At 38.4% G+C, this 18,278-nt stretch overlaps 1 protein-coding gene across 1 annotated transcript in view; it reads right to left on the bottom strand.

Moving 5' to 3' along the window:
* The window catches only part of PLA2G4A (phospholipase A2 group IVA), a 173,408-nt gene that overhangs the window by 13,568 nt on the left and 141,562 nt on the right, over positions 1-18,278 (bottom strand). Inside the window, exons 15-16 of the mRNA XM_061383506.1 lie at positions 12,935-13,119; positions 1,021-1,216 (exon numbers count right to left, since the gene is read on the bottom strand). Of these exons, the coding sequence (XP_061239490.1) occupies positions 1,021-1,216; positions 12,935-13,119 (381 nt within the window). The remainder of the gene's footprint in view (positions 1-1,020; positions 1,217-12,934; positions 13,120-18,278) is intronic.

Here is an 18,278-nt window from a genome sequence, read left to right as displayed (position 1 = left end):
TCCTTTTATCAGTTCTCAGCTCTCTTACTAAAGTTTCCTACTTCACCCAAATAAACTATTTGCATGTGAACCCTTTGCTTGGAATTTGCTTCTGGTAGAACCCACACCCAGACATTAATTAGCCATCTTCATGTCACAAGAATCCCCTCCACAGCCTGTTTTTGAGAATTAATAGTGATAGAAAATTCAAAATTTCCTATGCTTTATGTATTTCACTGTTAAATAACTAAAAATTCCAGCTAATTCTTCCTTCTTTTGTGTTGATGTATGACTCAGGAGAGCCTCCACCTCTATTGACCTTTTCTCTGACTTCGTCCGCTATCTAGAAAAAGATCACTTTCCTCCCCATAGTCTCAAATCTTCCATGACTATTTTTTCATCTTTTCTTTAACAGCTACATTTTCTGGTCTGAAAATAATATAACTTTGAGGCATTTAGTATCTTGCCGGTCAATCTCTAGCTCTCCTTTTGTTAATCAGTATCTCCCAGGATATAGAAGAGTCCATAGACTCCTTTGGATGCGGCAAAACAAAATGCCAGTGCCTTGAACTTAATTCTCTTTTTCTAAAGGAATGCAACATGGTGACCTGAAATTACTATCCATATTGTACTGCTAGATTTCATGAATTTTTATGGTCAGTTAACATTCCCACAAATTTTGCATGATTTGTTCTGAAACAAGGCCTCCCTTACAACAGTAGCAATCAAAATATTTAAAAATGCCTATGACAAGGGCACTGATCCATCAGAACAAATATAACCTGAGATTGTGGAATAAAGCCCCAGAGGTTTATCAAGCTAGTTAATCACCCTTCATTTTCTGGATTGTGAAGAACTCAGGAGACTCTGGGGTGAGAACGAGGGGGAGTGCTTGGGGTCTCAGGATGGTAGCCTTTTATCAAGGTAAAGGAAGTGTTCGATGTTGTAACAGCTGGTATGGCAGTGCCAGCATGAAGCACCTTAATGTCACTCTTACGCTTTATCAGCTTTCTGCCTTACAGACTATAACTCCCGATGTACCTGGAGCCTTGTACTTTCTGAAGTTGATGTTGGCCAGAACAAAGTGAATGATAGTCGGGCAATCTTTCTCGACATCAGGATTCTTGGGTTTAAAAACATAGCATTCCTTCAGTCCTTCTCGATCGAATACGTAAGGATCAATCTTTGGAAAGGGGAGCTTGTTCATTTTAGCCCACTTTTCTGCAAGTAGAAGTTCCTATGGAAGAGAGGGAAAGATCATTTGTTCAGCTGGTCTGCTCATCATTCACTACTCATTAGCTATCTCCTATGTGTTAGTATGTTCCTTGCTAAAGATGAGTAACGATCTTGTTCTTAAGAAACTTATCAATCTCAAAAAATACAAAATTATTCCATAAACAAACTTATGACCATTTTTTTAATTCTTTATATAAGGCTAGTTCCATAGGCAGCATTGGAAAAATTATTAATGAACTGAACTGACTGAAATTACACTGATGCAATTGCTAGAGATTCTGGGCAGGCTTTCCTGGTGGCTGAGTGGTAAAGACTCTGCCTGCAAGGCAGGAGGCTCAGGGAAGATACCCGGAGTAAGAAATGGCTACTCACTCCAGTATTCCTGCCTGGGAAATCCCATGAATCACAAGAGTTGGACACAACTGAGCGACTAAACAACAACAACAACAATGGGTTCTGGGCATTTACAAGCCATGTGAATATTTTTTAACCCTTCAAAGTTAAAAAAATCTGTGAGGCAGAATGAAGACCACTCTGTTACTGAATTTTTATCTGCATTTTCTCCACAAAACTGATTAAAAATGAATACATCTTATGAATGCAAAAACAGTTGAGCTGCTCTGAATTAGCTTCATTTTTTTTTTTTTTTTTTGCTTCTCTTTATGAAAAGAAGCTGTTCTGTTGACATGTAACATGACCAAGGAGTACATGTTTGCTGTTGACTATTGAGGTTTTGGGCTTCCCTTGTGGCTCAGCTGGTAAAGTGTCTGCCTACAATGCAGGAGACCCGGGTTCGATCCCTGGGTCGGGAAGTTCCCCAGAGAAGGAAATGGCAGCCCATACCAAGTATTCTTGCCTGGAAAATCCCATGGACGGAGGAGCCCAGTAGGCTACAGTCCATGGGGTCACAGAGAGTCAGACACGACTGACCGACTTCACTTCACCTCACTGAGGTTTTAGGCTTGTTTTCGCGTCAAGGATGACTAACACAAGAAGGTAAGCACAAAAAATAATTAATTCAAACTGGAGAACATAAATCAATAGAGAGAGGTGCAGTGAATAGAGCTTATTTCTATTGAAATGCAGCTTAAAGGAAGAGGGGACAAGTAAGAAACAGACTGTGGTAGCGGGGAAAGCGCAGACTCTGGGGCCAGACTGCCAGAGTTAAAGTGCACGCTCGGGGACCTTGGCCATGTTCCCTGAGGCCTCTACACTCAATACCCTCAACTATAAAATAAAGATGGTCAAGATAATCCATATCTCATAAGACTGCTATTAGAATTAAATCAATTAACCTGAGTGCAATAGTCAGTAGCATGCCTGTCACCTTACTTTCTATACACGTTTGCCAAATAAAAGTCAGTAAAGAGAGGAAAAGATATGGAAGGTGGAAAAGTGAAGAAAGAAAAGAAGAAGGAAGAGAGAGAGCAGCACTATTAGGGAAATCCCTAAAGAGCAGAAGTTTTTGAGAAATGATCACTACCCTCTTAAGTTGTTTTAACTTCTTTGTCATCACATTGATTCCTTCAATGATAATCATTAGTCGTCAGTCTAAGCTCCGTGCTAGGAGGTGGGGACATAATGGTGAGTAAAACTCTTGTTCTTACAGGACGTACGTAGCCTGGTGGATGAGAGACAGTAATTAAACAACCTTTAGGTTTAAAACTGCGGCAAATGCTATGAGTAAAGTATTTATTTGCCGTGAGATTTTGCAGCATACCTGGAGTATTTCCTCACAGTGCAAATTAGTTCACTCGACATTATGACTGAGTAGCTATGTTCCAGGCATAAGAGAGGAGCTATCCTTGAATACTTAGGGATCGTAACTTAAGGGGGGAGATAAAGAATAGATATGATAGTGCAGTATGAAAGAGAGAGGGAACGTGACGGATGGCTTCATACCTGGGCTGTGCAGCCTGAAAGGCCCAGCCTATCTTGACTTGCAAGCTGGGTGATCTGAGACAAACTGCTTAGCACAATAGCTCCATATGGAAGAAATGGTTTTATGTAAAAAAAAAAAAAAAAATGCAGTGATGCTCCGCTAGTGGCACCATAGGGGTCATAAGTAACAACCAAGACACTTGGACCGGGTTGGGTACTGTCTTTGAAGTAGCAGACTCCCAATCCCATTCTGGGGCTTCCCAGGTGGCTCAGCGGCAAAGAAGCTGCCAATGCAGGAGCTGCAGGAGACAAGGGTTCGATCCCTGGATCAGGATGATCCCCTGGAGAAGGAAATGGCAACCCACTCCAGTATTCTTCCCTGGAAAATCCCATGGACAGAGGAACCTGGAGGGCTGTAGTCCATCAGGTCACAAAGAGTCAGGCATGACTTAGTGACTGAGCACACACACACACAATCCCCGTTTATCTACATTTCAGCTGTTTCTTATCTCAGCAACTTACTTGTAAATAAATGAGCTATAAAATAAAGTTGATACTATCATCTTCCTGAGCATTGCTGTGAGGATTAAGCGAGATCATATATTTATATAAACTCAGTAATTTATATTTAAGAAAAGTATTTATTTATATGTGAGTTTTCCCCCATAAATTATTTTTTAATTGGATGAAAATTGCTTTACAGTTGTGTTAACCTAGTTAAGAAAATAGTTACTTTAAAATAGCACCTTAAATTTAGAAAAAAAAATGCTTTTCATTGAGCATTCACTGTTCCTGATGCTTCTGAAGTGTGAACATTAAGCTGATCGACCCTCTCAATGCCATTTACTGAGGAATAAAAATCTGGGAAAACAGATTTATATTAAAACATTTGTTCCATAAACTGTCAAGCTAAATGTGATTATATTTCACTTAAAATTCCATATGTACACAGGGACAATTGCGTGTTTGAAACCTGAGAAAACTTATCTCTAAATCCTTTATCTTCCTGTTCAGCTGAATTATTCAGGCTGTTATTTCTTGTCGAGCACTGTTCACAGTTATTCATTAACAATTATTCAACATCAAAATAAAACCAAAAGTTCACACTGTGGAGCTGCATGGGAACAAGGGAAAGGAAGGGCTCTCCAGTGTTTGCAAACATGACTCAAGGGTGTAACCAACGACGTGTGAGCGTGCAGAGAAACAGAAGGGGATTGCCTGAGGTAAGAGACCAAGCTATTTTTAGATAGATATTTTATGCAGGAATCAGGAAGTGATGGAAACTTTCCCTTTCCTTATATGAGCCTGATGTGGAAAGGATTAAAACCTGATGACTATAAGGCAGTGATTACAGGATGGAAAAACCGTCTGCTCTCCTCCCATGTCTCATTTTACTGTTTGTAAAGGCTGAGAAACAGTGACGCAGCTATGAGTGGAACAGACGAGTTCGAAAAGAATATTTTGAAAGAATGCAGTGAGCAAAAAAAATCGCTATTCCACAAATTACAGCAGAACTGAGTTCTAACCATCCATTTTGGTTACTGCTTGACACCTCAGATTTCCATAGACTAATTCATGATAAATTTACATAGTATTAACTAAAATGATTTTCTGTGAGGATAAAAATTTGAAGGTATCCTTCAAAGTGATACTTTGTAGGATGTTTATACTCATTTAAGAGGACTAAAACACTTTGAAAGATAGGAAAAACAATCTGAATAATATAAAAATATGTACAAACTATAGTGTGAATGGCATATATATGCCATTTTGTTTATTTATACATGTAGATAAATATATACTTTATATTTATTATATTATATTATATTAGCTTTCCTCCAGAGGAAATGAGGTTTTTTTCTCTGTATACCTAGGGCATGTGTTTTCTCATTATTTAAAATCTATTTTTAGATTGGATAGAGGAGTATAACTGTGTAAATAAATTTACAGAATTCTAGGAAATTTTTTTTTTTTTCAGAGAAGGCAATGGCACCCCACTCCAGTACTCTTGCCTGGAAAATTCCATGGACGGAGGAGCCTGGTGGGCTGCAGTCCATGGGGTCACGAAGAGTCAGACACGACTGAGCGACTTCACTTTCATTTTTCACTTTCCACTTTCATGCATTGGAGAAGGAAATGGCAACCCACTCCAGTGTTCTTGCCTGGAGAATCCCAGGGACGGGGGAGCCTGGTGGGCTGCTGTCTATGGGGTCGCACAGAGTCGGACACGACTGAAGCAACTTAGCAGCAGCAGGAAATTTTTAAAGGAACTAACGTAAGATACAATGGATAAAAACAACAATTTAGAATTCATTATTTTGTGGTTATGATCATTCTCACTTCCAAAAAAAGTGTTAGGTCCCAAGAGCTTTACAGTGCAATAGGCACAAAAATAATTTTCTATATCTAATAGTGTACAGAGCACTTTACATTTCTCCTTAGTTCTTCTTCACTGAGAAGTTACTATACATTCACAAAAATACGTAAGGAGAAATTAATGTTGAGTATATTTCCTCATGACAAGGCCTCTAAGCCTCCATGACCAAACAGGTTTAGTGGGTTGAATGGTGGGCCTCCAAAAGATAAGTCTATGCTTTAAGCCCCCAGGACCTGTGAATGCAGCCTCATTAGGAGAAGAGGTTTTTGCAAGTGTAATTAAGTTAAGGGTCTGAAGATGAGATCATTGTGGATTAGCTGGGTGGGCCATAAAATCCAACAATGAATATTCTTATGAAAACACACACACACACAGAGGAGAAGGCTATAGGAAGACAAAGGCTGAGATTGGAGTTATGTAGCCACAAACCAAGGAAAGCCTGGAACTACTAGAAACTGGAAAAGACAAGGAAGAATTCTCCTGTAGAGCTTTTGGAGGGAGTGTGGCCCTGAGGACACCTTGATCTTGACTTCTGGTCTCCAGAACTGTGAGAGAAGAATACATTTCTGTTGTTTGTGGCAATTTGCTGCTGCTGCTAAGTTGCTTCAATCGTGTCCAACTCTATAACCCCAGAAAATGACCTTAAGCAGTAAGCCTATAAAGGCTACACTCAATAACATGCACTTCCCTTCATCAGCCATGTTGGACTGATGCCCATAGAGCTAACACTTGAACTAGTTTGGCCATGATGGTTTGACCCAACTTAACAATCTAAGTACAATGTATACAGAGGTTCTAAACCAAGGAGCATGCCATAATGTCAACAAATAAATCAGGTTAGCGTTGAAAAATACAGATTCTTTTTTGTATTATTTGTGGTGGTAGTTTAATCGCTAAATTGTGTCTGACTCTTGTGACCCCATGGACTGTTGCCCTAAGGGCTCTTCTGTCAATGGGATTTTCCAGGCAAGAATACTGGAGTGGGTTGCTATTTCCTTCTTCAGGGGATCTTCCCAAACCAGGGTTTGAAAAATCCAGGTCTCCTGCATTGCAGATGGATTCTTTCGGAATAAAGGAAGCACTTTTTTGTGGGTAAATGAAATGTTGACCTTGATAAAGTTAATTCAGATACATTACTTCTATAATTTGTAAAGACTAGCTACTTTATAATTTCCTTTTGATTCTCTTGTCCTTGCCCCCTTCCCTCATTGCTTCCTTCTCTCCTTTTCTCCTTCTTTCTCTCTTTCCTTTTATTTTTAAGAGGATGAACTCATTGTTCTGGCTTCCAGCCACTAAGCATTTAAAAGGGCACTGAAATACAGCTAGATTCATGCCCAATATATGGCAGCATAATATAAAGTAACATAATTTATGGAATAACAATCCAAATCCATTACTCTACATAAAACTTTATAAGCTAAAGGAAAAAAATCTAGAATGGTAAACTCTAAACTTCCCTGTATTCCTTGCTTATTCCTCAAAACATCCAAAGCTTTTCCCCCCTCCTTTAAATTCAACCTATTTATTTTGAAGACTTGACTGTGAAGGTACTGGATTATTTTTATGACCAATATGAAGAACAAACCTTATTAAAATTTATCTTGGATAAACCCTACAGGTAAACTATATTTGCATGGCATATATCTGTTATTAAATGATTAACAAAAAGAACTTGATAAATTGAAACCCAAAATTATTTTTCTTAAATCAATTAATCACAGTATTTAGAGTTATGAGGTTCTGTATATTTGGACCATTATTAGAGTGTGTAGCCACTAATCTATAAAAAACAAAATCCTTCATTATCACTGACATTGACGTCATGAACTTTCTAGGCTAGTTATAAAGTAGATATAATATGAACTGTGTTGCCTTTATCAAAAGGCATGATATCCATCATTCTATATCTCCCTGACAAAATCTGAGATTAAACTATATTTATGAAATTAAACATAGTTACCAGCTCCAAATTTTTGCTCAGGATTTATGCTCTACTCTTAACTTCAAATGGTGTCCAATAAGAAATAGGACACTTGTTGTTGTCATTGCTGTTTAGTCATTAAGTTGTGTCTGACTCTTCGCAGCCCCATGGACTGTAGCCCACCAGGCTCCTCTGTCCATCAGATTTTCCAGGCAAGAACACTGGAGTAAGTTCCATTTCCTTCTTCAAGGGATCTTCCCGACCCAGGGACTGAACTCATATCTCTGTCATTGGCAAGCAGATTCTTTACCACCGAGCCACCAGACAAGCCACCCAAATAGAAAAATATTCATTATTTAATCACCTTAAAAAACCTTATTGCATACATTCAGGTATTGCATTGGAACTTCCCTGCTATCAAAAACTTTTATGTACAATTCAATTTTTATGGCTCAGGAGTAAAGAATCTGCCTGTAGTGCAGGAGACACAGAATACCCAAGTTCAGTCCTTGGGTTGGGAAGATCCCTGGAGGAGGGCATGGCAACCCACTCCAATATTCTTGCCTGGAGACTCCCATGAACAGAGGAGTCTGGAAGGCTAGTTCATAGGGTCACAAAGAGTTGGATATGACTGAAGAAACTTAGTACATATCATACCTATAATAAGTATTTCCACTTTAGTATTAATAGTACAATATTTTTTATTAATTTAAAAATTATATTTGATAACCTTTTAAGTCCATATTGAAATGCATATTATTATAATGACTATATAACAATACTCATAAGTTTAAAAAATCATTTTAAATATTCCAAGTGAGACTTAAAAGTTCATTTCACTCACTGTGAATTTTCTGAAGTCCATTTTTGGAGGAAAATGTATCATATATAATATATTGCAATTTCTTTTATATTAAGTCTCTGAAAATACAGTTCATTATTTCTAGAATGATAGGCTTCATGCTACACCAAACCAATAGTTAAAGGATATATTCACATAGGAGGAAGAGGGTAAGGTGTAGGGAATTGACAAAATAATTCTAAAGCACATCTATGAGCATAAACAGCTGTAATATTTTTCCATGCCAGTAAAGCCATGTAAAACAAGGATTTGCCTGTACAATCTAATATAGTAATATAAACTGGTGCAGCTTTTTTGGAAAGTGATCTGGAAATGTTTATTAAAGAATCTTAACATATATATATCTAAGAATCCAAGTAAGGGAATAATAAAAAGTATGATTAACAATTCATGTGCAAAGATGACAATTAGAAGAAAGAATTGACAAGACAGCAATAATCTAAAAGTTGAAAACAGAACACTGATAATAAATTCTCGCTTATTCATATATAGAGATATCATTCTGTGTTTAAAATTATGTTCTAAAAATATTGAATGGCATGGGGAAATGCTTACAATGTAACTTTAAGAAGAAAGAAGCAGATTGCAAAAATATATAACCCTGGTGTTGATACACATACATATGCACATATGTATGCACACATGCAGTGAAGAGAGAAAAAAATAAAAACAAAATATCAACAGCTATTGTCTATGAATAGCAGAAGCACTTGATGTATTTTTATGAGTATTCTTTTTAATTAGAAATAGTGAGTTCTTTTCAGAGGTACAACATAATATTCTAAAACCTTCTAATATCAATTCATTAAGGTGGTGGAGCTCTGATTCATGTATAAAATGAAGACTTTGACATTTTACACTTCCACTGGTGAAATGAATAATCAGGTTCTTCCACCTCCAGAATGAGCTCCTAAATTATCACAGTGGAGTCATGCACTGAAACTCACCTCCCCACTGCTGCTCATGCATCATCAAACCCTGCTCTTGTTTCCACAGCCACCCTCCCTGGTGCGTACTTCACTGTCCTACACTTACATTACAGTAAATCCCTCTTAATTTTAACCTCTTGCTCTCCATCCTCCAATTCATCCTATTTTCCGTTATCAGATTAATCATTCTAAAATTCCAGTTTCATGAAGTCATTTGTCTGCTGGAAATCCTTCACTGATTTTCCATTTGCTATCATCCAACCATAAATTCTTCTTTAAAGCCCTCCTAGAATCATGACTTAAAATGACTTAAAATCTATCACTTTAATCAGACCACTCCTCAGATGTGCTCATTGCCATTTCTGTGCCATTTTCATCCTATCTCACTGATTTCCCTGCTTATCTACTCCAGAACACACCAGTCTATTTTCGAATGGATCTCCTATAACACACACAGTTGTTGTTGCTTAGCTGCTAAGTCAGGTCCATCTCTTTTGCAATGTCATGGCCTGTAGCCCGCCAGGCTCCTCTGTCCATGGGATTTTCCGGGCAAGAACACTAGAGTGGGTTGCCATTTCCTTCTCCAGGGGGGTCTTATGGAATCAGATTCTTCCTGAACCATTGGCAGGTGGATTCTTTACCACTGAGCCACCAAGGAAGCCCAATACACACAGTTGTATAAGTTTACATAATATGCATAGTTATATAAACCCAAATAACTATTTAACAAGAAAATTTGTCAATTAGAAGTCTCCCCCTCCCCGCCAAAAGCTAAAATGTTTTAGACATCAAGAACCATGTTTTACCACTAACTGCTGCACACAGCACAGAAAAAAGAATATACATCGTATATATAAAGCCAGGCAGCTAGTGAAGTGAAAAGAGTGTTAGATTCTCATCTTGGATCCTTGGAATGTAGTCCACCTTGACCATTACTTACCTAGTATTTCCCCAGCCAGATCCTGGGTTATGTTCCTTTTTTTTTTTTCTTAGATAGACCATTTTTAAAGTCTCTGTTGAACTTGTTACAATATTGCTTCTGTTTTATGTTTGGTTTTTGGCCTGAGGCATGCGGGATCTTAGTTCCCCAACCAGGGATGGAACCCATGCCCCATGCATTAGAAGGCAAAGTCTTAATCACTGGGCCACTGGGGAAGTCCCCTGGGCTACGTTCTTTTCACCCATTGTCGTTGTTTGGTCACTCAGTCATATCCGACTCTTCTATGACCCCCATGGGCTGTAGTCTGTCCTCTGTCCATGGGATTTTCCAAGCAAGAATACTGGAGTGGGTTGCCATTTCCTACTCCAGGGGAATCTTCCCAACCCAGGGAGTGAACCCATGTCTCCTGCATTGCAAGCAGATTCTTAATGGCTTAATGGGGAAGACCTTTCACCCACTATCTTATTTAACTTCTTGGCATGATGAGATTTCTTATCTCATCAATCCTTGTTTCCTTCTCTGAATATTACTAACTGCCTCAAAAAAAGGTGAAATATGAAAGCACTTTTAAAATATGAGATTTATATATGTTAAAGAGTTATTATAACCATTATTGGGTCTCGAGAACATCTTAATTATGTACAATAGAAATGAAAACATGTCCAAGAACCTGGGTCATCACTAACTCTTCCTGGTTGGGAGACCGTGAAATGTTTCACTTAATCTTGTGAGTACCTGTTTCTTAATCTATGAAACAGAGATAGTAACTTCATCTCTATTATAATATTTCATTCATTCACCCATAAAACATATCCTGCTGCTGCTGCTGCTGCTAAGTCGCTTCAGTCGTGTCCGACCCTGTGCGACCCCATAGACGGCAGCCCACCAGGCTCCCCCGTCCCTAGGATTCTCCAGGCAAGAACACTGGAGTGGGTTGCCATTTCCTTCTCCAATGCATGAAAGTGAAAAGTGAAAGTGAAGTTGCTCAGTCGTGTCCGACTCTTGGCGACCCCGTGGACTGCAGCCCACCAGGGTCCTCCGTCCATGGGGTTTTCCAGGCAAGAGTACTGGAGTGGGGTGCCATCGCCTTCTCCGAAACATATCCTACATACCATAATTTGGGCTAGCACCTATATAGCAATTAGAACCAAGTGATTAAAACAAAACACAAATATACACAAACACACACACAAGTTAACGTTCTAGTCTCCAACGAGTTCACAGAGAGTTCACAGAGAGTTGAAGTAAACAAATACAGACAGGACAACATGAAAATTGCTGTGTTAGGAGAAATTACTAAGCCTTTCATACTAAAACTATACTTGTGGAGGCCAAGAAAGGTAATACTTAGGCTATATTGAAAGGAAGGTTGAAGTCAAGGGGACAGACAACATTCATGTCTCACTTAGATGTTGCCCAGCAATCTTTCCACATGACCCTAGTTAGAAATTTTCCTTGAGTCTTCAGACAGGCAGACTTGTTATCCTTGTACCCCTGGCTCTACCTCCTCTCTACTCAAAAGATAGTGCTGACTCCGAATTCCTCTAAAAGTTAGAAGTCATTACATGAGTGCTTTCCTACTGCCCATCTCTGTGCCTACAACTAACCTCCAATCCACAACCACAATACCCCCTTCTGTCTTGTCCCAATATGGATGTATCTAGACTCCTCTCCATCTGTATTTTTGTGTCTCCCTTCCACTCCCCATCCCTACAATCTCCCAGGGATGTGATTCTGTTGTATACGTCATCTCTCCATCTCCCACAACATTGCTTCATTCACAAGTCCTAGACATCAAAACATTTAAACACACTCAAGTATTCCCAACCCACCCCTCCACATACATGCAATTTTCCTATTCCCCACATCCTCCTGCAGATATAGTCCATTTCCTTTTTCCTGGAATGGTTTACAGGATTGTCTCCATTTTCTTAACTTCCACTTAACCTTCAAATCACTGCAGTATGACATCTGCTCTCTCGGCCCTATTGAAACTGCTCTTATCCACTTAACCAAAGACATCTTGTTGTTAAATATCTTCAGTTAGTTTTATACTACTGCATACTTCCTTCATTTTTGTCCTTTTCCCCAGATACTGCTGTTGAATCATCAAGATACTATTTCATGTCCTCTTCTCTCCTCATGTTATGCATTCCCCATGTATGGCTTTGAAAAGTCAAGTAAAAGTTGCTCAGTTGTGTCTGACTCTTTGCGATTCCATGGACTAAACAGTTTATGGAATTCTCCAGGCCAGAATACTGGAGCAGGTAGCCTTTCCCTTCTCCAGGGGATCTTCCCAACCCAGGGATCGAACCCAGGTCTCCCATATTACAGTCAGATTCTTTATCAGCTGAGCCACCAGGGAAGCCCAAGAATGCTGGAGTAGGTAGCCTATCCCTTCTCCAGGGGATCTTCCTGACACAGGGATGGAACTGGGGTCTCCTGCATTGCAGGCAGATTCTTTACCAACTGAGCTACCAGGGAAGCCCATGCATGACTTTACTTGGCTTTACTTATCTTTTACCTGCTAACTCTCAAATTTTAGGCTATTCACTTCCTCAACTTCAGATGTATTGCCTTGTTCTTGTCCTGCTCAGGACTGTGAACTTGAATGAGGCTTGAGAAATCAATTAAAAGCTTTATTAAGTGGAAAAGTGATTAAATCACATCTGTGTGTTAGAAATATAACTCATAATAAAGTAGAAAATAGGCTAAAGGGACAAGAAATCGTGGTCCAGAAGATGAAGAGAGCTACAAGACATGCAAAAGAATGTGGCAGATGATGGAATGCTATATAAATTCTCCTTACCTTGAACGGAGGACTGGAGTCACTTGGTCTTGCAGAAAAGTCAAAGGAGATGATGAGATCAACTCCCCTCTGAGGTCTCAGGATCAAAGGGTATGGAAGGTTAAATGTGAGGCCACTGTCCACCACATGAATCTTTTTACTTTTGACATCCAAAGGCTCATATATCTGCTCAAATTCATCAGGATCTTTAAAAAGGAAAGAAACGAACAGAATAGATTAAATGATCACTTAACATTATTTAGAATTTAAAACTATTTGTTATGTAAACATGTGAGAAGAATTTCATATGGTTAGACCCTCAGGCCTTGGAGACTTCATCTGTAATATCAGAGTAAAAGATTCTATCAGTAAGAATGCTGTGAGGAATTCTTTAAGATTTTTTTTTTTATGTGGACCATTTTTAAAATCTTTATTGAATTTGTTACAATATTGTTTCTGTTTTAATTTTTGGTTTTTTGGTCATGAGACATGTGAGATCTTAACTCCCGGACCAGGGATCAAACCCGTGCCCCCTGAGTCTTAACCACTCGAGTGCCAGGGAAGTCTCTGCTATGAGAATTAAGTGGGACAAAATATTGAAAATGCAATCAAGGCTCAGGCCCTAGGAGTAAGTTTAAGCTGTGTACCGTGAGCCCTGTCCTAGGATTACTTACATTACATAGGTCTTTACAGGTTTAAAAACACTTCCTCAGGCATTATCTTGTTTAAGACTTAGAACAGACATGTGAGATAGAGGATACTATAAATGGAGGATGAAATACATGAAATTCATCTCTAAAGTGGCATAACTAGGGAGTGGCAGAGTCTGAAGGATCCCACAAGCATCTCTCTAGGTGATGGAAGTCCAGGAGAATAGTCCAATCAATTGAGCAAACACACATTGTCTGCTGCTCTTTAGGCACTCCTTAAGTGCTGAACAAGAGATACAAACTCTGCTCCAATAGAGCACACTGCTGGTAAATCAGTAAACAAATATATTAAAAGATGGTTCAGGCACTGATAAAAGGAATGAAAAAAATAATAGAGGGTAATAGGAACGGGGGGGTGCTGCTTCTCTGGTGAATCAATGGTAAAGAATCCACCTGCCAATGCAGGAGACATGGGTTTGATCCCTGATTCAGGGAGATCCCCTGAAGAAGGAAATGGCTACGCACTCCAGTATTCTTGCCTAGGAAATCCCATGCAGAGCAGAGCCTGGTGGGCTATAGGCCATGGGCTGCAAAACCATGGATACGACTTAGTGACTGAATAACAACAACGACAAGAGTAGGATAGGGAAGAACCTCAGGTAGATGGTCAGGAGAGACCTCCCTGAGAAGGAGACTTTAAAACCAGATTCAGGGACTTTCCTGTTAGTCCAGCAGTTAAGAATCTGCCTTCCAATGCAGGGGACATGGGTTCAATTCCTGAAGTTAAGAATCTGCTTTCCAATGCAGGGGACATGGGTTCAATCCCCGGTCTGGGAACTAAGATCCCACAAGCCATGGGGCAGCAAAGCCTGCACCTCAAGCATTGGCAGGTGGCTTCTTTACCATTAGGGCCACCTGGGAAGCCCCTTTGTTATATTACATATATATTATCAAACCCAACTTTAACATCTATCCCTCTGAAATTTTTATTGTTTAACAATTTTATAAGGTAAAAAATTGTGAGTCTGTGTAAGTTTTAAAATATTTTACTGATAAGCTGGAAAATTTTTATTTGTGTATTTTTATTCCTCCTAAAAGCAGCTTTATTTGAGTGTATATAATATATCGTATAGTAGTAGTGCTCTGTCGCTTAGCTATGTCTGACTCTTTGCAACTTCATGGACTGCAGCCCTCCAGGCTCCTCTGTCCATGTGATTTCTCAGGCAAGAATACTGGAGTGGGTTGCCATTTCCTTCTTCACGGGACCTTCCTGAGCCAGGGATCGAATCCGTGCCTCCTGCATTGCAGGCAGATTCTTTACCACTGAGCCTTCTGGGAAGCCCATATATTAGTAATTTCATATATAAGATTTACCAGAAGACAAAGGAAATATCATTTATATCATTTTAAAGATAAGGATATGAGGCCCTAATAGGTCCAGTTTAACATAGTAAGAATCAAGATTCAAAGCCTGGTCCACGAAGTCTAAACCCTAAACACACTGTCACACTGTCACTTCAGAAAGTGAGTGGCACAGCCATAAGACTAAAGAATTTTGAAATGGGTAATTTAAAAACGCAACAAGTGCAATGCACAGAGGTAATCTACACATGCATCTATCAATCATGAAAACCACATTGATATGCATATTTCACGATAAGCATAAAAAGTTAAAAACATTAATGGGAATATTTGTTTACAGTGCGGTGATTTTCCCTAATAAAGAAACTACAATGATAATTCACAAATAATTTTTTGGGTTTCATAAAGTGATGCTTTAAATTTCAGCTAAAAGGTTAACTAGTAACAGACTATTTCTCTCTTATTCTATTTGATTTGCTCCCTCTCATCATGAAACTGATAGTCTCCTTTTTCCTCTTTTAAATCCAAGATTACATTTGAGAGAAAAAGCTTTATGTAGACCAACTCACAGCTCTGGCATGTAGCTAACCACCATGATTCCAACTATCCACCTAAACTGACAGGAAACAATATTTCTTAACTGTGTTGTAAAAAATACTGTTTTGCAAGATATTACCAGATATTCTATGTAACAAGAGTTGCATGATTAAATCAGTTTGAGAAATGCAAGATTCAACAACTTAAAGTAACAGCAAATTATAATGTGTGTTCCCTATATTCTTTACTATGCTTTGGACTAACAGCACTTTTAAGAGGAGATGCTACTTAATCCGGACAATAACTCTCTAAGACAGTTAACAACTACTATTTTAAAGTCAGCCTTTGGGGTAAACAGTAAGGACTATTGCACACTCACTAACCAACAGGTTCATCGGGATCAGGGCGCTGGTTTTTAGTTTCACTCTACTTTTCTCTTGTTGTTTACTGAGGTTATGCTAGTAATGGCACAGGACTGTCCAGCTAATAATGGCACAACTGGGATTCAAATACAGCTGCCGCTGCTGCTGCTGCTAAGTCGCTTCAGTCGTCTCCGACTCCGTGCCACCCCACAGACGGCAGCCCACCAGGCTCCCCCGTCCTTAGGATTCTCCAGGCAAGAACACTGGAGTGGGTTGCCATTTCCTTCTCCACAGATACAGCAAGTCTGCTTTTAAAGTACTATACTTGAGCAGTCTTTAAGTAGGACCTCTCAAACTCATTAGAGCATCCCATTGCATTGTGAAGAGGGATGTGGAGTTGTTAGTTTTACCAAACTTATTTGAACTTAATCCCTGTTTATTACCATCCACTAAAATGTTACAGAAAGTTTGATAAGTGCCCCTATGAAAGAACATCCTCCCATAAATTAAAGCATACACGGTTTCCAAACCCGTGAATGAGGGAATCAGGTTCTTTGATAGGTATGGAAACGTGCTCTGTTTTATAATCATGAACCATTTCCTTAAAGAGATTCTGCTATGGAAATTTTATCATGGTCATTTTACAAATACATCAACTGATTCCATTTATAATGCACAAATATTTGGATGTTTGTGTTTTGAACCCTTCCCTAGATGAACTCATGTCTTGATTTCTTGTTCCAGATGGCGTGTGTTGCAGAAAATAACATAAACACAAAAGTAAACAGGAAAGAAGTCACGTAACTAATGATCAGCTTATCCAAAATTAGTTTCCACAGGTATACAACTACTGTGAAGTAAACAAATGAAGGGAATTTTATCATCTGATGTCTCTTGTTTTCAAAAGAGGGACTGCAAGGTGAAGTAATAAGCACAAAAATAGCACACTAATTTTTTCTCATTTTAGGTTGATTGTTTTAAGATGTTCTAATTTTAATCTGTTTAAACAAAATAGTAAAGCAAATGTGCAATTTTCCCGACATAATATACAGATAAGATAAAAAACTCTAAATATAAGATAAAAGAGGAATAACCTTAATGTTTTAATTAAATTGTGGTGTTTTAATTGTATACTAGATAAAACTTTTAATGAAGACTTTATGAATCAAGTTGAATACCATTTATGGTGAACCTTGTAACTTTTCATTCCAAACATACAGTCATTCTAAAACTTGGAAATAACCAGAAGGAGATAAATGGAGTCCATTTTGGTAAAAGTTTTATCTGAAAAAGGACTAATCAATTTAGTACATTCAGTCTAAAATGTAGTCATTTTTAATAATGCTGGTTTATAAACAATAAATTTGAATGAACTTGTCATTTATCTGACTGGATTTTTGACTAGTCAACATTCTGTATACATTTTTTCAGTCAGATAAATACAAAATAACAAGTATAATTTGATGAGATATACACTGACAATATTTAAAGTTCCTTCAAAAGTTCATTACTTTAAAATAATTTGGGGCTTCCCTGGTGGTTCAGACGGTAAAGAATCTGCCTGCCATGCAAGAGACCCAGGTTTGATCCCTAGGTCGGGAAAACATCCTAGAGAAGGGAATGGTTACCCACTCCAGTATTCTTGCCTGGAGAATTCCATGGACTACAGCGAGCTACAGTCCATGAAGTTGTAGAGTCAGACACAACTGAGCTACTAACACTTTAATAATTTTAGGTTAGAACAAATCAAAATTTCCCCCCAAAATAAATATTTAGTCTATTTAATATCATATTTTAATTGCAATATTAAAATATGTAATATCATATTTTAGGATGAAAAGAAGAAAGAGGAAAATGAAGAACAATCTGAAATAAGGTAAGCATAATGAAAGAGATACACTTCCTAAGGGTACCAAATTTATCTAATAAAAATGTAGGATGTCCAGTTAAATTTGAATTTCAGATAAATAGCAAATGATTTTTATACAAGAATGTCCCAAATGTTACAAAGGAGCGTACTTATTCTCTCTCTATATATATATACATATGAATTGAAATTCAAATTTAACTGAGCACTGTGCTTTACCTAGGAACCCTAACACTTCCAAATCTACTGTGAAATCACCAGGAAGTTGTTAAAATGTTGAGTGCAGAGCCTGTGCTGTGTAAACCACGGAAAGATCAAAGTAGTAACATAAAACAGATGTAATAAGTACACACAAGGAAACTTCCATTTTTACATCAGCAAGACAATGACTAATAAAACCAAAGGCTATGAGGAAGGGGGTGAGCAGAAGGGAAAGGCTTCTGAGCAATGTCAAGAGGCCTTTTCAAGTGTCCCAATTCCAGTTCAGTTGAGCAATTCTAGGCAAACATGATGCTGTCTCCTTTAATCTTCCTTTGCTATGGAGTAAAATACTAATGCTTCTTTCTAGTTCTAAATACTCTGTGAGG

Source organism: Bos javanicus, chromosome 16, assembly GCF_032452875.1.
Source record: "Bos javanicus breed banteng chromosome 16, ARS-OSU_banteng_1.0, whole genome shotgun sequence".
Classification (NCBI taxonomy): Eukaryota; Metazoa; Chordata; class Mammalia; order Artiodactyla; family Bovidae; genus Bos; species Bos javanicus.
The sequence above is the reverse complement of the archived record's forward strand: the minus strand, read 5'-3'. Positions and strand labels throughout refer to the sequence as shown.